General features: G+C 41.4%; 1 protein-coding gene across 1 annotated transcript in view; it reads right to left on the bottom strand.

Moving 5' to 3' along the window:
- The window catches only part of elapor2b (endosome-lysosome associated apoptosis and autophagy regulator family member 2b), a 126449-nt gene that overhangs the window by 35147 nt on the left and 68670 nt on the right, over positions 1-22632 (bottom strand). Inside the window, exons 4-12 of the mRNA XM_072563084.1 lie at positions 22270-22417; positions 20143-20229; positions 18288-18393; positions 14636-14788; positions 8759-8847; positions 3741-3921; positions 2437-2565; positions 661-751; positions 455-557 (exon numbers count right to left, since the gene is read on the bottom strand). Coding sequence (XP_072419185.1) covers positions 455-557; positions 661-751; positions 2437-2565; positions 3741-3921; positions 8759-8847; positions 14636-14788; positions 18288-18393; positions 20143-20229; positions 22270-22417 — 1087 coding nt within the window. The remainder of the gene's footprint in view (positions 1-454; positions 558-660; positions 752-2436; positions 2566-3740; positions 3922-8758; positions 8848-14635; positions 14789-18287; positions 18394-20142; positions 20230-22269; positions 22418-22632) is intronic.

Here is a 22632-nt window from a genome sequence, read left to right as displayed (position 1 = left end):
TACTTTATGACCTCAAAGGGGAAATGTACAGTTGGGAAGGGTTGTACTAAGACTGGTGCTCACTGTCCCACACTGTAATGTTGTTTGTTGGACTTGCATCTCACACAAGGTGAGCCCATCACCAAATGGCAATGTTCCAGAACCCAGGTCAATAAAAGTAAATAATGGAACACCAGGAGTAGATCATATAGCAAAGGACTGTCGGACATTTCAGAAACAATCCTGCAATCCAGAGCAAATTGACTGGAGGCAGACAAAGGACAATATCAGGATCAACACTTCTAGAGAATATGGAATAATCTATCAGCAACAGAAACAAGGTAATGGATGAAAATATGTATCAGATGAACAGACAAGAGGAATGTAGCAGAGTTGATAACTCAATGGGTCAGCCTACGTGTAATGGGTCAAAGGGTCTCTCATGCTGTGAAATGGTTTCACGCGAAGCACTTACCACCATGAAGTATAACTGACAGTCTCCAGTACAGCGGGTCTCAAAAATAAAGGTCATCCTCCCCACTTCCATCCCATTGGAGTGTGCTGATGAAGTCGGTGGGCTAAACACAAGGGCAGAACTAACGTCAGAAACGTCCATGAAAATTTTAGCAAGGCTTTCAAATAATTTTTGAATTAAGTCAGCAAAAACTACGCAAGTCAAACCTGAAGCTGGGAATGTGGAGATTTAAGATCAGGTAGTCATTATCAGAGCCTCCGACCGCACTGTGAATGTGATCACCTGCTACCTCCCACCCTACAAACAAACAGCAAGAATAAAGGTCAACTTTATTTCCTCAAACTCATTCTTCACCAAACATTTAGTTTTCACTTTCTTGCACATTGCTTTGGCAGCTTGATGGTGCTTTCAATTAAAAGCTTCTCTTATTGCTGTTGTACCCTGGTCAAATACTTCACAGAACCTTGGAAACCATCCCTTTCCCAACTGCATGTAAGAGTCTTCCAAAACAACAATTATTCTGGAAATCAACTCAATCCCCACCAGAACAAAATGGACCAGAATCCAGTGATGTGAGCTACAGTGTTGCTCTGGGGTGACGGCTGACTGAAGTACACACACTCACTTTGGAGCGAAAACACTTTGGGAAGACAGAATGAGTAGAGCTTCACTCCACAGACAAACATGTGATAGCAGATTTCAAAATATATTACCCTCACTTTCAATGACTAAAGTAACATTTATGTTAATTCTCAAACACTAACATAAACTGATGACAAAAGTATCATTAATGACTTATTACATAATTAACTGCAGTATCTATAGACCAGAGCCAGTATTAATCCCAAATAAATGTGAATTAAATGTCATTATTGCAGGCAGCTTTCCACATTGATTTAGATTCATACCATCACAGCATCCAGTTCCATTTCTAATTTGTTCCTTCAACCCAAAGTTATTGCCCTGGATGCAGTCACAAATTTTATAATTATTCTTAAGAGAATTAATAAAAACATATGAACAAGGAACAACAGTTAGCCACTCAGCCCTTGGAACTTGCTCTCCCATTCAATAAGATCATGGCCGATCTAATTCTAACCTGAACTCTACATCCCTCTATATCCCCCAGTAATCTTCTATCCCCCTGCTCATCAAGAATCTATCTCCCTCTACCTTCAGAATATTTAAACATTCTGCACCCAATGCCTTTTGAGGAAGGGAATTCCAAAGACTCACAAACGTCTGAGAACATTTTTCCATCATGTCTGTCTTAAATGGGCACCCCTTTATATTTAAACTATGACCCCAATTCTAGATTCTTCTAGGAGAGGAAACATCCATTCAATATTCAGAAAAACATAAAAACTTGGAGCAGGAGGAGGCCATTCAGCCCCTCGAGCCTGCTCCACCATTTAACACAATCATAACTGATCTCATCTCAGCCTCAATTCCACTTTCTATCCGTTCTCCATGACCCTTCAACCCATTGCTAATTAAAAATCTCTGTTCTTTAAATTTATTCAATGTCCCAGCATCTATTACACTCTCGGGTACTGAATTTCACAGACTCACCACTCTTTCAGAGAATTAATTCAATCAGTAAATTTCCCTCAGGATCTTTTAAGTTTCAATTAAGTCACCTCTGACTCCTCCAAACTCCAGCAGATACAAGCCCAGCCTGTCCAACTTCACCTCATCCGGCAGTCAACTCGTTCCAGATATTAGTTGAGTAAATCGTCTCTGAACTGCTTCCAAGTAATGTATGCTAAAACAAACACTGCACTTTTTGAATTCTATCAATCCTCAAATAGTTATGTTTGTAACTTTCAAATGAGAAGTTTCTCATTTGCAAATATTTGTAAAAGCAACCACATGCACTGAAATCGAACACTCTGACCCAGTCATTTCAATGTGAACTTACTGCTAGAGACTCTGCTAGCACTGACAATCAAACTACGAGATTATCCTTAATGAAAACTTACCATTCATTCTGTCACACTTAGAATTTCCAACATTGAAGCATGAGGTTTTCATATTCACTGGTAAAGTGTTCCACCATTTATACTCAAAGCCCAGCGTGGGCTCTGTACCAGCTGGGCACTGTTTACATGCTGTATTAAAATAAATTTAGAGAAACAATTTGAAACACCCAGGAACATCTCGTGCATTTAAGCCTGCTGGTTTTCTCTATTTCTCAATATTACCCATACCACACTTACCAACCTGTCCAGCTATGTCACTTTGAACATTACCCCTGACCCTGTTACACTATTTCCATTTATGAGATACTGCCGCTGATTAATGGCACTGTGTAGTTATACACACTAGGGGACCAGGGTGGTTACTATTCACTTTACAAATGACAGAAATCACAGTCACTTCAGCTTGTTTTTTCACTTCCTTGATTCCACAAACTTCTAAAAGTTTACCTTTGTGGAACTGAAAGTCCACAGAGAAAGGAGATTCCAAGCATTTTGTTGCAGAAACTCAGCACAAAGTGCATCCAAATCACCAACAGAACAGCTTAGAGCCTTAAACCATCACTGATGTAAAGATACAAAACCAAATTCCAGCAAAGGCAGGTAATTTCCTTTCCTCAATCTCCAAAGTAAATACTGATTAGCACTGCTGCCTCATGGCGCGAGGGACACAGGTTCGATTCCACCCGCAGGTGACTGTCTGCGTGGAGTTTGCACCTTCTCCCTATGTCTGCCTGGATGTCCTCCAGGTGCTCTAGCTTCCTCCCACAGTCCAATGATCTGCAGGTTGAGTGAATTGGCCATGGGAAATGCAGGGTTACAGGGATAGGGTAGTAAGGTGAGTCTGGGTGGGATGCTCTTCAGAGAATTGGTGTTGGGCCAACTGGCCTGTTTCCACACTGTGGGCATTCTGTGATTCTTTCCTCCCTGTAATATCTCTTATTGGGGTTGACCTGCAACCCTCCAGTTCACCCCCCAGCTAACCATCCCTTACACCCACAACTTCACAATCAGTATCTACAAGCTATTCAATCACAAATGCTATCATAACTCAAGCCAACATCCCACTTTCCAAAGTCAAACTAATTGAAAAGCGGTAGAGATTTTGAACTTTACCCTCTATAACCCCATTGGAGTATCTCCTGATACCAATCAACATATTCATCATAAACTGGGAATGAAACATTGGATCGTTCGATCTAAGTGACGGTGAATTACAACAGCATAGTCACCACATGCTCAACAACTGTGCATTTATAAAGCTGGTTACAAAATAAAGTCAATAAATCAAACTCCAGGATACTTACGACTCATTCCATCTGAGAATGTACCCGTAGGGCAGGGGGCACAGACTGAAGTCTCATTGTTGTAGAAACCAGGGTTACATGGTGGACAAGGTTTCTTCTCTCCAGACGGAAGGAGCTGGACGGCATTTTTCATATCCTCCCTACACAGCTTCGGTGTAATCCACTTATACATGATCTGAGTCTGAAAGACAAGGAGAAAACACTCTACTTTCCATCAATCCAAAGATGTGCAGGTTGGGTGAATTAGCTATGCTAAATTGCCCATTGTCTTCAGGGATGTGTAAGTTAGGTGCATTAGTCAGGGGTAAATGAAGGAGATAGGGCAGGGAAATGGGTGTTGGTGGATTAGTCTTCCTAGGGTCAGTGTGGACATGTTGGGCTGAAGCGCCTGTTTCCACACTGGAGGGAGTCTATGATTCAAGGTTCAAGCATGTAATGTACTAATAGTGGAACCATATGAACACACTACATGAACAACGTAATCTCTGATTTCTTTTTACTCATTCATTGGATCTGGGCCAACAGTGCGGTTGTTTGGGCCAATATTGAATGTCCATCCTGAATTTCTCCTTGAACTCAGTTGCTTGTTAGGCCATTTCAGAGAGCAGTTAGGAGTCAACTGCATTACTATGGGTCTGGACCAAGTAAGGACAACAGATTTCCTTCTTTGAAGAACATTAATGTCAGGGCTTTTACAACAACTGAAAACAGTGACCTGGCTGCCATTAGACTCACTTTTCATTTCATGACTTTGATTTCCATTTTTATGCACACCAACTGCAATGGGCAGCACAGTGACACAGTGGTTAGCACTGCTGCCTCACAGCACCAGGGTCCCAGGTTCAATTCCAGCCATGGGTGACTGTCGTGTGGAGTTTGCACACTCTCCCCGTGCCTGCGTGGGTTTCCTCCGGGTGCTCCAGTTTCCTCCCACAGTCCAAAGATGTGCAGGTTAGGTGAATTGGCCATGCTAAATTGCCCATAGTGTTAGCTGCAATAGTCAGAGGGAAATGGGTCTGGATGGGTTACTCTTTAGAGGGTTGGTGTGGACTTGTTGGGCCGAAGGGCCTGTTTCCACACTGTACGGAATCTAATTTAATCATTCCTCCCACAGTCTAAAGATGTGAGGTTAGGGTGAATTAGCTGTGGAAACTGCAGGGATAAGGTAGGGGGGTGGGTCTAGTTGGGATACTCTTCAGAGACTTGCTTTCACATTAAAGGGATTTTGTGAACTCTTAGTCTGAAGACATCAGTAGACAGAACTTCTGCCCATCTTCCCAACCTAACTCACACCACTGATTTTCCAAAAACCAAAAGCAATATTTACAGCAAAACAAATTAGAGCTCAGAGCTTTTTTTTGTGTTTGTGACTGAAATAGTTAAATGTTATTTGTGTAATCCTGAGTAGCATTTTAAATATAATCAATGAAAAACTCCTATCCATTTATCTTTCATTCATTCACAAGGTGGAGATATCATTGGCTGGGCCAGTATGGCCAGTATAGCCAGTATGGCCAGTATAGCCAGTATAGCCAGAATGGCCAGTATAGCTTTAGTTATCTTTAAACTATTTGGGTCTGTAGGGTCTTTCAGAAGGTTATTAAGAGTCAACCACATCACTGTGGGTCCCAGTCACATGTAGACCAGAACAGGTAAGGACAGCAGATTGCCTTCCTTTAAGAACATCAGTGATCTAGATGGAATATTACAACAATTGATGACAGTTACATTGTTATTAGGCTTTCCGTTAGTTCTAGACGCTATTGAATTCAAATTTCACCAGCTGCAATCAAAGGATTTGAACCCATGTCCCCCCAGAACATTAGCTTGCCTGGTTTAGCTTTTTGAATCCAGCCATATTCACAGCATGTCACCACCTCTCCAGGACAGGAGGGGAAGAATTGCAGGTTGCATAGAAATTAGGTAAACTGGGTAGTAATGAAATGCAAATACATGGAAATAAGGTACTAGGAAGATTATCATCCTGCTGTTGAAATCTTAAAGAAAATCAATTTTAAGCAACAGATTTTTTTGATTCCTGACATATTTTCCCTAACCAAAAGAGAAAGTGCTGGAAAATCTCAGCAGGTCTGGCAGCATCTGTAAGGAGAGAGAAGAGCTGATGTTTCGAGTCTAACTGACCCTTTGGTTTCAGATTCCAGCAACCGCAGTAATTTGCTTTTATATTTTCCCTATTACCCACATCAATCAAGGAACAGGGAACTTCTGCCCATGATAACAATCTTGTATATAAAACAGGAGGAAACACAATGTCTCTGCCTGGGAAATTGCATCACACATTGAGTAGGTTAGCAGCTCTGACTGATTTCACAACGAGACCTGGAGGCAATATTCCCTGGAATCCTTCACCGTAATTACAGACTAGTGAGTAATTTTATGGTGATATCAAAACCACCCGGTGGCTCAGTGGTTAGCACTGCTGCCTCACGGTGCCAGGAACCTGGATCCAATTCCAGCCTCGGGCAACTGCCTGTGTGGAGCTTGCACATTCTCCCTGTGGGTTTCCTCTGGGTGCTCTGGTTTCCTCCCACTGTGTGCAGGTCAGGTGGCTTGACCATGCTAAATTGTTCAGTGTCCAGGGATGTGCAGGTTAAGAGAATTAGCCATGGGAACTGCAGGGTTATTAGGTGTGGGTGGGGCTCTTCAAAGGGTCAGTGTGGACTTGATGGGCTAAATGGCTTCCTTCCATACTGCAGGGATTCTACGGTATCACCTCTTGAAATCTGGGTTGAGCAGTTGGCAGAGTCACGTGATGACAGTTAAATCACTGCTTCCATTCTACCTTAGTAACGTCTCATTCAATGCAACTTAATCAGGTGATTTTCTGCCAACACATATTCCTTCTTAGTATTAAAAAAATGACTTTACTGCTACACGTAATTTATTTTTGCACAAAATGTACAGAGGTTGCAGAGAGGAAGCAATAATGCCACTGGACCAGTATCCCAGGCTAATTATCTGGAGGAGAATGTGAGGACTGCAGATGCGGGAGATCAGAGCTGAAAATGTGTTGCTGGAAAAGCGCTGCAGGTCAGGCAGCATCCAAGGAACAGGAGAATCGATGTTTCAGGCATAAGCCCTTCTTCGGGTTCATGCCCGAAACGTCGATTCTCCTGCTCCTTGGATGCTGCCTGACCTGCTGCACTTTTCCAGCAACACATAATCATCTGGAGGACATGGGTTCAAATCCAATGGTGGTATATTGTGTAAATATCAATCCAATTTTAGAATGTTTGGAATAGGGAACGGGACTAAAAATAACTATGTAACAACAGTTGATCGTTGTACACACCCATGTGGTTCACTAGTGTCCTTTAGAGACAATACCCTTCCTTCAGGGAAGGAAATCTGCCATCCTTATCTGCTCTGGCCTATATGTGACTCCAGACCCACAGGAATATGGTTGACTCTTGACTGCACTCGCGGTAAATTGGTTTGGGCAATATATACTGGACCAGCTACATCCCATAAATTAATAATTGATTTTAATTAAAATGCAAGTAATAAAACTAATAACATTAAAAACAAAACAAACAAAATCCTAGAAAAAAGCCAAGCCTTCTCAAGAGGAGCAGCAATATCCTACAAATGCTGATTTCATGTCAGAAATTTTATGAATGGGGGATAGAGCAAATGTAGCTATATTTATGTCATAGAGTCATAGCGCTGTACAGCATGGAAACAGACTCTTCAATCCAACTTGTCCATGCTGACCAGATATCCTAAATTAATCTGCTTCCATTTGCCAGCATTTGACCTGTATCCCTCTAAACCCTTCCTATTCATATACCCAACCAGATGCCTTTTAAATGTTGTAATTGTACCAGCCTCCACCACTTCCTCTGGCAACTCGTTCCATACACGTACCACCATCTGTGTGAAAAAGGTGCCCCTAGGGTTCCTTTTAAATCTTTGCCCTCTCACCCTAAACCTATGCCCTCTAGTTATGGACTCCCTACCCTGGGGAAAAGACGTTGGCTATTCATCCTCATGATTTTACAAATCTCTATGAGGTCACCACTCAGCCCCCAAAATTGCAGGGAAAACAGCCCCAGCCTGTTCACCCTCTCCCTATAGCTTAAACCCTCCAACCCTGGCAACATCCTTGTAAATCTTTTCTGAACGCTTTCAAGTTTGACAACATCCTTCCTATAGGAAGGAGGCCAGAATCGCACACAATGTTCCAGAAGTGGTCTAAGCAACGTGCTGGAGAACTGCAACATGACCCCCTAATTCCTAACGTAATTAATGAAAAATTACACAGACATCAGACAAGACAACTGAAGGTCAATGTCTACATTAAAGAATGCAGCACTTCGCTGTAACACCTCACCAAGGTTCATATCAATGTTTTCCAAACCAACGACCACTTCCACCCAGAAGGACAAGGGCTGCAGATACATGAGAACACCACCCCCTACAAGGTCCCCTCCAAGCCACTCCCCATCATGACCTGGAAATATAGCGCTATTCCTTCAGTGTCACTGGGTTAAAATCCTGGAATTCCTTTCCTAAGGACATTGTGGGTCAACTTACAGCACATGAACTACAGCAGTTCAAGAATGCAGCTCACCAATGTGATCACTCTCTCTCTCTGTCTCTCTCTCTCCATCTCTCTCTGTCTCTCTGTGTGTCTCTCTGTCTCTCTCACTCTGTGTCTCTCTCTCTTCGTCTCTGTAGCTGTAACACTGCATTCTGCATTCTGTTCTGCTACCATGATCACTGTGTATGGTGCAATCTGCCTGTATAGCATGCAAAACAATACTTTTCACTCTATCTTGATACATGTGACATCAATAAGTCAAACTCCAACAGGGGATGGGCAATAAATGCTGACCCAGCCAGCAACACTTACATCTCGTAAATTAATTAAAAACATTGTACATTTTTATCAAGAGTCCATTACTTGGTGGTTGTAAAGGTATACTTGCAGATAACATTCATATGTGTAGAAAAATTAATGTTTATACTTAAGTGCTATTAGAAAGACTACAAACCTTTCTCTCATTGTCACATCGTGTATGTATCTGAAAATAGTCTTTCTCTGTACACGGTGGGCGATCTTTGCACTCACTGGATCCTTCTTCTAGAAAAACAGCAATGAGGTAAAAAAGTGTAGTTTAGCAACATTAGACCTCTTATTTATTTAAGCAATGGAAATTAACTGCTAAAGGATCCATTTGGAAAACACACAATTCCAGAAATCTTCTTGTTTCTATCATTAAATCATGAAACCTCTCAGTGATTTTAATGAAAAACCATGTCAAACATATCACAATCAATTGTATCATGATATATCATCTCTTAATCTATCAATGAAGAGAAATCTCACTGACTCCCCACCCCCCACACCACATCTACCCTTTAGGAACTAGACATTGTCTCTACACACTAACAGGAAGTGCTGGAGAATCTCAGCAGGTCTCCAATATCACGCTTCATTCAAACTGCTCTGAAGAAGTCATGCCAGACTCAAAATGTAGCCTGTTTTCTCTCTGCAGATGCTGTCAGACCTGCCTGCCAAGGTTTCCAGCATTCTCTGTATTTGTTTTGGATTTCCAGCATCCCCAGTATTCTGCCTTTGTCATCTTTGCAAATTCCTGTATCAAAGCAGTTGACAGCCCCTACTCAGCATGGATTGGGAAGGAGGTCAGACCACTATGCGCTTGTGTTTCAATGTTTACTATAACCTCAAGCATCACCCCACCAGATCACAGATCCTGTTAAGCTAAAAGGTGGCAGAGAATTATGTGATTTACCTTATTTGATTTATACATGTTTTGTGCCATAAAATCCACTTTGGTTAAACAGCAGCATCATTATACAGAGCCTGACTTTAGTCAGAAGGAGATGGCTGTCAGAAATCAGCAGTGAGCTGTCACAATCCAGTTCAAAACATTGTCAACTTCATTAACAATCATGTGGCCGTTTGCCCTGATATCACCTTACACAGCACTATGTCAAATTATGTTTGAGAACACTCTTGTGAAGCATCTTGTGACATGTTACTGCATTAAAGGCACTATATAAATGCAACTTGTTGCAACCTCCATGGGCAGGATTGTGAGATTAGTGTTAATGCCATGGTGCAAACTGTTGACATTGGGGACACCTCCCGCAAGGAACCCGCAATCTCTGTCGCTGCATTTTCAATTCCCTGGCAGTAATGTATATCTGATGCTCACGGTGTCCAACAGCAGTCAAACTGTTGGGGAGGTAGTGGTGTCAATGGACTCATAATCCAGAAACCCAGGCAATGTTCTGGACCACAAGGTTCAAATCCCACCATGGTGCAATCTGTATTTTTGTAAAGATCTATAATTAAGACTCTACTGATGACCATGAAATGATTGTTAATTTTCATAAACCTGCCATCCTTACCCGGTCTGGTCTACATGTGACTCCAGGCCCACAACAACATCATTGATTTGTATCTGCCCTAACAAACAACTCATCTGCATCAAACATTAAGAAATCTCAAAATTAGGATTGCTACTGGAAGGACAAACTAGAATCAAAACAATGACAGAGACATCCTAGTACCAAACTTGGGAGAGCTATCTCACAGACTGGTCTAACAACAGCCTGACATAGCCATATTCATGGAATCATACCTTTTAGACAATGTCCCAGACACCACTATCACCATCCCTGGATACGACTGGATACGTCCTGTCTCACCAACAGGACAGACCCAGCCGGTTAGGGGGGGGGCGGAGAGGCAGCAGCACAATGGGATACAGTCAGGAGGGAGTTGATCTGGGAATCCTCAACATTGACTCTGGACCTCATGAAGTCTCATGGCTTCAGGTTAAACATGGGCAAGGAAACCTCCTGCTGATTACCATGTACCATTTTCCCTCGGCTCATGAATCAGTACTCCTCCATGTAGAACAACATGGAAGATGCACCGAGGGTGGCGAGGGCATTGAATGTACTCTGGGTAGGGGATTTCAATGATCACCACTAAGAGTGGCTCAGCAATACTATTGATCAAGCTGGTCAAGTCCTAAAGGACATAGCTGCTAGACTGGGTCTGCAGCATGTGGTGAGAGAACCAACAAGAGGGAAAACATACTTGACCTCATCCTTACCAATGTGCTGCCTGCAGATGCATCTGTCCATGACAGTATCGGTAAGAATGACTACCACACAGTCCTTGTGGAGACAAAGTCCCACCTTCACATTCAGAATACCCTCCATCGTGTTGTGTGGCATTTTCACCGTGCCATATGGGGACAGACTTCAAACAGATCGAGCAACTCGAGAGTGAGCATCCATGAGGCACTGAGACCTTCAACAGCAACAGAACTGTACTCCAGCACAATCTGTAACCTGATGGCCCGGCATATCCCTCACACAACCATTACCATCAAGCCAACGGATCAATCTTGGTTCAACAGAAAGTGCTAGGAGCAGACAATTCACAGGAGACGGCAGCTCCACAAATACCCCCATCCTCAATGATGAAAGTGCCCAGCACATCAAGGCAAAAGATAAGGCTGAAGCTTTTGCAGAAATCCTAAGCCAGAAGTGCAAAGTGGATGATCCATCTCAGCCTCCTCCAGTGGTTCCCAGCATCACAGATACCAAACTTCAGCTAATTTGTTTCACTCCATGAGGCACTGGATACTGCAGAGGCTATGGGCCCTGACAGAGGTGTGCTTCAGAATTTGCTGCTCCCCTAAGCAAGCTGTTCCAGTACAGTTACAACTCTGGCATAGAGTCATTGAGTCACACAGCATCTGCAAAGTAATGTGGAAAATTGTCGAGGGTGCAATTGACCACATTGATGGCTGCAGAAACCTCATGTTGAATGAAGGAATGTTGGTAAGTAAAGGGAATCAAGGGTTACAGTGAGAAAGCAGGTAAATGAAGCTGAGAAATATATCAGCCATGAATGAATGGCAGAGCACTCAATGGACTGAATGGCCTCATTCTGCTCCGTGGTCATATGGACCTCAAATAGTAACTCTGCTTTCTCACCTGCTGCTAGATCTGCTGAGTTTCTTCAGCAATTTCAACTTTTTATTCAGATTTCAAGCATCCACAGTATTTTATTTTCAAATGAAATATAAGTTGTCTGCAATTATGGGTAATGGCCACTGGGTGCCACCATCAATCAAAGACTTTGGTGCACTAATTTCTCTAATTTTCCCTGAGTCACTTGTGAGGTAACATTTTAATATACATATATGCAAGTTTCATGTTTAACTTCCCCAGATCACTTTGTACCTGTAATACAGACTCACCCAATACTTGGGTATGCTTCATTAATACACTTTGGGTCCTATTCTGACCCACTCTGTTTTAATGAAAACAGCATCTTTTCAATAACTTGTTGCATTGTCTGTAAAGAACTAGGTGTTAATTAATGAGGAACCCATTTATGTTCTAATAGCTCCCATGGACAATATTCATAACAGCATTGGATTGCCAATAACATAGAAGACCAGTCTGACAGCCTGTTAGAATTAAACAAATACAACTGTCATGTTTACAAACCAAAGGTATGATTAACTAAATGACAACCAAAAGATCAAACAGCCACTGACACAACTCCAGCACTTTACGATACTGCTTTCGATTGTCCTAACGTGGTCTTCCTTCAGCTACCATTGCTTGTGCAGGTACTGTACCAGAACTCAGTTTAAAAGGATGAGGAAAGATCTGATTGAAGCTTAAAAATGACTGAGAAGCTTGGATAGAGTGGACGTGGAGATGGTTCCATCAGTAGAAGAGACTAGGATCCAAGGGCACAGCCTCAGAGTGAAGCAACAACCCTTTAAACCGAGATGAGGAGGAACTCCTTCAGTCAGAGGGAGGGGAATCTGTGGAACACATTGCTGCAGACAGCTGCGGAGACCAAGTCACTGAGTGTATTTAAGACAGAGATAGGTAGGTTCTTGATTAGTAAGGGAATCAAGGGTAATGGGGAGAAGGCAGGAGAATGGGTTTGAGGAACATATCAGCCATGATTGAAGGGAGGAGCAGGGCTAAATGGCTTAATTCTGTTCCTATCTCTGAAGGTCTTGTGACCTGCTGCCATCTCCATCTAGGGAAGGATCCTTTCTGACTGGGGGAAAGAAAAGTGAGCGGGGAAAATAAGGATCAGTTTTTTTTTGCCAACATCAGAAGTGAAGGGAAAAAAACAGGACACCAGTAAATAAAAAATACCAAATCTACAATTGTGTTGTTTTGCAGTTTACAGTACTGCAGCAAGATGAAATGGTTCCTGGGTGGTGAGAGATACACAATAATTACACAGTACTATCACTGGCACTTGGCTGGAGGAAGAGTCCCATTCAATTTGTGGAACAGACGCAAAGAAAGGAAATGTAAAGATTTTCAGCTTTTCAACATTATTGATTTTAAATTTTAATGGTATAAAATGATGAAGGGAATTAAAGTTTTTTTATGATGCAACAATGGTTTATTTATTGTGACATAGGTAACATAATTTGATTGGATATTTATACATTATAAAGGTCACTGTTGTAATTTGAACTGAACAGAACTAAACTGAATGTACTATCCGAATGCATGAGTTAGATACTTCTCCTGACCCCAATTTCACAAACTCTTTAATAACTTCATAATTCGTACATTGCACATGACACTTTTTGTAAATATGTATCAAACTTAAATGCTAGGAGCAGGAATTGGCTATTCAATCCCTCAAGCCAGCTGACCATTTGATAAGATCATGGCTGATCTGATTGTGGTCTCTACTCTAGTTTTCTCCCAATTCCCCCATAACCTGTGATCTCCCTGATAATCAATCATCTATTTGTCTCTGCCTTTAAACTATCCCATGACTTGTCTGTCCTCCATCATTCTTTGGGAAACAGAATTCCATGGACTCAACAGCCTCTGAGGGGGAAAACAGTATCCTCATCTACACTTCAATAAGAAGTCCATCCCTTTGAAACTATTGCCCCCATCTCTGGCCTTTCCCACAAGATGGAACATCCATCCAGCACCCACCCTGTCAAGTCGTCTCAGGGTCTTATTGGTCTCAAACATATTACCTTCTAAATTACAATGGATAGAGCCAGGCATGACCAACTTTTCTCTATAAGATAATCCATCCATCCAACCTGGTATCAGTTCAGTGAACCTTCTCTCAGATGCAACTGTAGTTATATCCTTTGCTAAGCAAGGACACCGATACTGTACACATTACTCCAGATGTGGCCTCACTAATGCTATGAGTAACTATGGAAAGCCTTCTGTACCTTTACCTTCCTTGCTACAAACACCATTCCTTCTCCCTTTCTAATCCCATGCTATACATGTAGGAACAGCCTTTCATAAATAGATAGTTGAGTTTCTGCAGTATGCTGTGATGTTGCTGTGACCTCAGTAGTCATGCGGTAAGACTCTGCTCGAAGGTTGGAGCTCGTACAGCTCTGAACATGGAGCTCTGAAGCTTTGTCGTCATGTGCAGATTCTTAATAAATGTCATTCAAGACAAACCTAGAGGTCTGAACTGAATTTCAATAAAGAACAGAAGAATCCATAGTAAATCTGTATCTGCATGTTAGCTGTTTATGATTTATGTTCCAGGACACCCAGATCCCTCTGCACTGCAGCATTCGGCAATCTCTCTCTAATTAAATAAAATACTGCTTTTCTATCCTTTCTGCCAAAGTGAGTAAGTTTGTATTTTCCCATATAATCATGTTGTGAGTACAATGCATCTCAGAGTCAGTGGAAACTACAAAGCGTTCAGAATTCTTCACATAGTAAACAACTCAGAATACTTTCACAATCCATAGATTCATGGAAACCCCAGGAATTTGCATTGAGGAATTGGTTAAAAATAAATTGAGTTACGCCCATTCAAACAACGTAATACAAACCAGCTATACCTGAAAACTGTTTGGTTTCATCACATTTCTGACAGGAACTGGCTCCTCTTCCAGAAAACATATTTCGAGGACAGGGCTTACAGACTGAGGAACCAGCAGTATCACTAAACGTTCCCGGTTTACACAGGAAGCATTCTGAAGTATAGGCTACACCTGTTCAAAATAACATAAGACATCCAATGTATGTACTTTCACATGAGACTTTGTGGTTAAACTCGAAGTAAACAGTTAAGACTTTCACCAGGTAAAGGAAAAAATGACGTTCAGGCTTATTTATGTCTCATGGGTTTCTAAGGGAAGTCTAACAATGAACTGTAGATTGTTGAAAAAGCCACTCTCTTTTGTACCCCCCCACCCCAATCTGAACATTTCAGGCTAATGTTTTGGACCACCAGCAAAACAGGTTTATCAATGAGCAACTCAACCTTATTAGAATCAAGAAAGTTAAAGAACAACACGAACTCCAGAGATTCAATGACGCTGATCTAGTTGTCATTAGGTACCAGTTAGAACAACTCTGACATTTCATGATGACAGCTTGCACTGAATACATAGCAACAGGAGGGATTAATGAAATATTCCTGAATAAGCATTCCTATCGAGGATCCAACGTGGTCTTGAGAGGTCTAATAAGGGAGGGATATACATATTGAATGGCAGATCCTAGGGAGAACTGAGGCACAAAGGGACTGAAGGTGTTGGCATGGGGAGACAGGGTTGGCATATGGGATGCTTGCCTTCATTAAACAGGGCATAGAATACAGGAGCAAGGAAGCCTTGATACAACTTTATAAAACATTGGTTATGGATGGAATATCGCGGATGAGCGGTTAAACTGGCACAGCATAGTAAGCTATGGACTAAGAGCAGGTTAATGGAAGAGAGAGAGAGAGAGAGTCTGTGTGCATGTGTACATTTGTGTTTGCGTGTGTGTATAGTCTCTGTGCGTGTCTGTGTGTATATAACAGGGAATGGGTCTTCTTTAGCTTCGCAAGTTGTAACGAATAGGTTGCCACAGGGATCTGTGCTGAGACCTCAACTGTTTCCACTTTACATGAAGGATCAGAAGGCACAGTGGACAAATTTTGAAAAACGATACAGAGACAGAGAGTTGGGAAGGCAGTTGTGAAGAGGACACAAGGTGTTTACAGAAAGATATTATTGGTTAAATGATTTGGCAAAGAGACTGCAAAAGAAGCATAATGTGGGAAAATGTGAAATTTTCCATTGGAAAGAAAGGATTTAAAAGAAACAAGTTATCAAAATGGCGAGAGATTACAGAGCTCTATGATGCAGAGGGATCTGGGTGTCCATGTGCAGGAAACTCTAAAGGTTAGTATACAGGTACAAGTAGGAAAGCTAGAAGAATGTTATCATTTAGCACAATCAGAGAATCCCTACAATGTAGAGGCAGTCCATTCCACCCAAATCCACAGCTTTCCATCCAGATCTCCCATGACCTAACCTGCACATCTTTGGACTGTGGGAGGAAACTGGAGCACCCGGAGGAAACCCACGCAGACACAGGGAGATTGTGCAAACTCCACACAGACAGTCACCTGATGGATTTGAACCGGGGTCTCTGGCGCTGTGAGCCACCATGCCACCCTGAAGGGGGCTATGCTCCAGTTAAGCAAAGTTTTGCTGAATTGCCTTTGTAAAACTGTGAACAATATTGGTCACGTTATTTAAGGAAAGATATAAATGCGATGCATGCAGCTTAGAGAACTCTTATTAAAGTAATGCTTGGAATGGACAGGAGGAAAGGGTGGACAGGTTGGGACTGGTGTGTAAAAGAGGAAGAGCTGACTTCATTGAAACAGAGAAATCCTGAGCAGTTTCAATGGGGAGCTTCCAATGGTCCAAATACAGGGGCATTTTTATGTACAGATAGGGAGCAAATGGGTAGCCTCCAAAACCATCCCTCCCCCATACCGCCAATTCCCCTCTCCTCACCCCATAAGATTGAAAACAACTTGTTTCCTCATCACTGGGTCCCCACAAGGACTAAGTCATCCTTTAGTATCCAGAATTTGAAGGCCTCTGATTGGCCTGCAGCTTCTGGCACTGCAGGTCACGAGTGTCCAGGCCTATGAGAGGGTGAGATGCTCACTCTCACTCATCAACCAGCTCCTAATAATCCAGTTGGTGAGCACCAGCTGAGTTCTCTCATCAATGGGAATGGTGTGTCAATCACTAGCTAACACGACAGAGTCTTAGTCAGCAAAGCTGCATAGTATAAATCCTCTGAATTGTACTTAAAATAAACATTAAGCCACAACACTGAGCAAGTTTCAGGCAGGCTCTGAATCCAAACCAGAGGAATTGAGAACAATAAACAGTCAAACCGTGAGTTGAATCAATTTTCAGATTGGTCACTGTCACTATATGAATGACACAATCTTCACATTAATAACTAATTAATTGGTTAATTGATGGATTTTGGAACATATCCTACTTCTTTTAAGTTTATACATCAGACTGGGACGTTTTTCACTGGAGCGTGGGAGGTTGAGGAGTGACCTTATCGAGGTTTATAAAATCACAAGCAGTATAGATAAGGTGATTGGCAGGTGTCTTTTCCACAGGGTAGGGGATTTCAAGACTAGGAGATGTATGTTTAAGGTGAGAGGAGAAAGACTTTAAAAAGACTTGGGGGTAACTTATTTTTAACACAGTGAATGGTTCATCGGTGGAATGAACTTCCAGAGCAAGTGGTGGATGTGGGTACAATTACAACATTTAAAAAGGCATTCGGATCGATAGATGAGTAGGAAAGGTTTGGAGGAATATGGACCAGGAGCAAGCAAGTGGGACTAGTTTAGTTTCAGATTATAGTTGGTATGGACTAGTTGGACTGAAAGGTCGGTTTGCGTGCTGTGTGACTCTATAAATGAGCAATGCAGGCTGACCCGCAATTATTGGCCAACGTTAATTTTCCATCAGTAGGGAGTGACAAGCCACTTTCTTGAGTAATACAAGTGGTGTGCGGGGTCACTTCAGAGGGCAATTAAGAATTGACCACATTGCTCTGAGTCTGAAGTCAGTCATACGTCGCTAGACTGGGTGAGGATAATAGACTTCCTTCCCTAAAGAATGTTAGTAAATCAGATGGATTTTCATAACAATCTGGCCATAGCTTGGTTACCATTCTCAGGTACTAGCATTTACTTTTAGATACATTAAACTCATTCAATTTACATTCCTCAGCTGCCTTGCTTGGATTTGAACTCATGCCCCTGGACTACCTGTTAAATAACCTAAACACTTTGCTCCCACACCCAGAAACAGAAGAAAAAGATTTATTGATTATGAAAGGAGAGAGAATGTGGAGTTATTACTTACAGGCAAATTGAAACTAAGACCCATAAGAAAGATTTTCTTACCAATGCTTCCTGAGCTGGGATTGTCATAAGGCAAAACACAAGGTTGGAAATTGAGAAAATGCTTAAAAATAACATTAAACAGTTCAAAATAACCAAAAATGGAACAAAACTTGCACTAAATTCAGTTTGTTGAAATCTATAAATTGTGCAATGATTGCCAGTACATATTGGTGAACAAAATACTAATCTGAACAATGCTTTAAAAATAGAATAACTCAGCTTGTTATATACAAAAAAATTTCAGTCAAGGATCTTGCAAACCTTACCTTCAATATGGATGTTTTTCACGAGAACTGGATTGGTTATTTTCGTACCCAACATAATTCCTGTGGTCCTCCAGTATAGGACATTTGTCCCAGTATTCAAATTCATCTATACAAACAATTATTCAAGGAATTAGTGTACCTTTTCGTTATCATAATTTACTTTCTTCAAGGATAGGTTTCTAAGCCTCAGAATGTTTGAAGCATAACAAAAAGATTTTAAGTACCAGTTTTACTTTTAGGAAAGGTACCAATTAAGTTTAAACATCAATAGGATTAACTCGAAAGTTACAGGTAAAATGGGTAGTAATGAGACCAACTGTTCATCAGTTACAAGACAGGATGACTTTTCCAATTCCAGTAGCATAACTGCACTTAACCTTCCAATGACAATTTAAGACTTCCAATCAGAACCCAGCTTGTAATCATGATGTACACTATCTAAACTTAGCTGAGACAAATATCACTAAAACTAATCAGTCCTGAAGTCACATACCTATACTGGCTCCCAATCCATCTGAAATCAACCAGTCAGTCAGTGATGGACTTGCTTGTCTTCATCCCTAACCTCTACAAACTCACTACTCCAATTGTAGTTCTTCCCTCTTCTATCAACTCTCTGTTTCCCTTCATTCTGCCATACGCCTGGCCCCATGTTCTCTGTAAACTCCTCTCTCTTTCTGCACTTGTATCAATCTCCTTAAATTCCACCTCCTTTAGGAAGTTTTTGATTACTTTTTCTGGTCTTTCAGTCACTAGCCATTCATCCTTACAGCTTTGTGAATTTGGTTTCTAGGTTAAAGATGTGATATGAATGCACATATTATTTCCAAAATGATAAACTGCCATTTTGAATGTTAGTGAACCCATCATGATTGAGAAGTGGTATCTGCTATCCCAGGTAAATTCAGAACAGAGAGAAACCCAAAGAAGTTCATTCTTGCTTATTTAGAAACATTTCCTGAAGATCTATAAAGTTTGTCAATTTGTCTGAGTAGATACAAATAATTTCACATTTAGAGGGATCAAGTCTGCACATAGCAGGAGAAGACATTACACAGAAAATGTCCCTTCATCTCATAGAGATGTACAGCACAGAAATAGACCATTCGGTCCAACTTGTCAATACTGACCAGATATCCCAAACCAATCTAGTCCCACTTGCCAGCACTTATCCCTCCAAACTCTTCCTATTCATATACCCATCCAGATGCCTTTTAAATGTTGCAATTGTACCAGCCTCCACCTTTTCCTCTGGCAGCTCATTCCATACATGCATCATCACCTGTGTGAAAAAGTTGCCCCTTAGGTCTCTTTCATATCTTTCCCCTCTCACCCTAAACCTATGTCCTCTAGTTCTGGACTCTCCCACCCCAGGGAAAACATTTTATCTATTTATCCTATTCGTGCCCCTTATGATTTTATAAACCTCTATAAGGTCGCCCCTCAGCCTCCGACACTCCAGGGAAAACAGCCCCAGCCTATTCAACCTCTCCCTATAGCTTAAATCCTCCAATCGCTTTATAAATATCTTTAAACTTATCAGTCCAAGTATGTCTCTTAACTATTTCAGCATTTTGAGCTATTTACTTAGAAGTAATTTCAATGTTTTTCACTCCACAACTGTTTTTCTACTCACTGAAATATATTCCCATTTTATACTGAACTTTCTGTACTAAATAATGTGTTTTAATTTGCAAGCTCTGAAAAGGATCAGGTAGCATCTTCTATTCCAAACAGAATGGAGTTCAGCTTTATTCACAGCAACGTTTCTTTTACCATGCCATTCCTGACCATTGTCGGAGCTTTCCTCTTGCAATCATGTATTTTGAACAGTCAGGTGCTATATCCCACTTACTGAATAATTTTTCCATTCATCCCTGTCTGTTTTAGGCATCCATTTTTGTTCTGTCATTTCTGTATCCTGACACCGATCATTTTGTACCTGGAAATAACGGATTTGGAATAAAGAATCATGAAAAAACAATTGCATATTTCTTTTCATTACTTGAAGCAAAAAAGAAATCTTTTTCAGATAATATTAACATAACTTCATCAACTTATAACAAAATAACATTTGGGTCCTCACAATGATTTGGTTATTGCTTACATAGAGTTTTGTTTTGTTATGACCACACGAGGTGTGTCTGAGGAGAGGTCCATGAACAGTACATTTGTTCAGCTCATTTCATTCCTCCCTTCATTTCTGATGTATTTCAATTTAAAGAACTTAGCTACACTTCCTGTTCATATTGCACTCCAGAAGTGCATCTTCACCAACATTAGTAAAGGACAGTCATACACCAAGAGCCATCACTTGACTAAGCCACAGTTACAGGTGCCAAAGAATAAACCAACACCTTCAGTGAATGCTGAAGGTGTTCACCCATTTTTGGGCAAAAAAGGCGAGGGGATAATGAGTTTATATCATTCTAAAACACCTACCTTCACTTTCTAGCATGACACTTCTGGTCTAATCTTTCATTTATCCATCAAGTGGATTCAGATCAAGTTACTGCACGTCTTAATCCAGGTGGAAGTATACTACCAGGTGGTACCTTGCTGTCATGTTAAAAGTCTAGTCATTCTGACTGAAGGTGACATTACCCCACCCCACCCCCCCCACCCCCCCCACCCCCACAGTAACCAGCGTCTTCCCCACCAGCACCAATCTCACCTCCCCCCAACAAAATAACTCCAGTTCTAGAAAGATCAAGATTACCACGGATTGGCCAAATCTTTTCCCAGTGATACTTCCTGTGCATTTTTCTCATTACTGTGTAGGTGCTGTGTAACTACGTCAGCTTGTCCACTTTTGAAAGTTACGGTCCTGAAGAAGCTACAAAATACAAATCGATACTCCACTGCCTTTACTCTTCCTTCTCTACTTACATCACAAAAGCAATAAAGATATCACTTGGCTCCTCATGGCATAGCAGGGAGAAAGTGAGGACTGTAGATGGCTGGAGATCAGAGTCAAAAAGTGGGACGCTGGAAAAGCGCAGCAGGTCAGGCAGCAGCCAAGGAGCAGGACAGTCAACGTTTTGGGCATAAGCTCCTCATCAGGAATTCCTGAAGAGCTTATGCTCAAAATGTTGACTCTCCTGCTTCTCAGATGCTGCCTGACCTGTGCCACACTTTTTGACACCTCATTGCATAGCAACCTAACATAGAAATGTTAACAACTTAATACAAGCAATTTTTAAAAACTGAAATGGTCATTCTACAAAAAACTGCTCTTTCCAATAGCTGAACATACAAATTATGGCAATTACATCGTACTAGATTCAGCTTAACTCAGTGAGAGTCTTCAGAGACACAGCAGTTTCAAGCCCTATTCCAGATAATAGAACATAGAATCCCTACAGTGTGGAAGCAGGCCATTCAGCCCATCAAACCCCCATCAACCCTCCAACAGCATCCCACCATATCCCTGCATTTCCCATGGCTAATCCATCGAACCTACATACCTTTGGACTGTGGAGCAATCCCACACAGACACAGGGAAAACATGCAAACTCCACATAGCCAGTCACCCAAGGCTGGAATGGAACCCAGGTCCCTGGCACTGTGAGGCAGCAGTGCTAACCACTGAGTCACTGTGATACTTCAGTATATTGTTAAAGGTGCCAACTTTCAGATGAGACACAGAATGTGATGACTAAATCAATTCAGATTAGCATAAACCACAACGTTGCAGTTCTCCCTGTCCGGTCCATCATTTATTATTAACAAAACAGATCAACTGTCATCAACCTCATTCCCATTTGTGTGATCTTAATGTGGATGAATGACCTGCTTTTGTTTTTTTCAGAAAACTATATTTCAAAATAATCCACTAGTAGTGATGTCTGTAGGAATATTCTGCGCACAACAATGGCACTATTTAAATTCAACTTCTCTCTTTGTCTCACAGAATGTTGGCCCTGTGGTAATTTATGTCTTTTATTAACTCAAGAGAAATATTTAATTGAAATGCACTTACAAAAAATTCAAAGAAGATAGAGTTATCCAGATATTGATAATCAAATGTAACACTTCCTGATTTCTTCAGGTGTACGGAGTAGATGAGGGAAACTGTGCAATCATCCCTGTTTGAAGCAATATAACGTCCTCGGGGAACCCAGGAGGATCTGTCAAAGCAATAGTTAATTGCAAGCAAAATTACTCCAAATGATGCAAGATATAAAAATCAGGTCTCGCTTTCTCTCGGAAGTTTCACTGAGATGATAACAAGGTGAGTATGCATTTTTTTTTAAAGAAAGGCATTTTCTTTAGGGAGGGGCTGTGTACTTTCTCCTCAGCTTATTTCCAATGGCAAATTGTAAATACTGGACAGTTGCCAGCA

The sequence above is a fragment of the Chiloscyllium punctatum genome, chromosome 44 (genome assembly GCF_047496795.1).
Source record: "Chiloscyllium punctatum isolate Juve2018m chromosome 44, sChiPun1.3, whole genome shotgun sequence".
NCBI classification, from domain to species: domain Eukaryota; kingdom Metazoa; phylum Chordata; class Chondrichthyes; order Orectolobiformes; family Hemiscylliidae; genus Chiloscyllium; species Chiloscyllium punctatum.
Note: the sequence above shows the minus strand (reverse complement) of the source record. Positions and strands in the feature narration are given on the sequence as shown.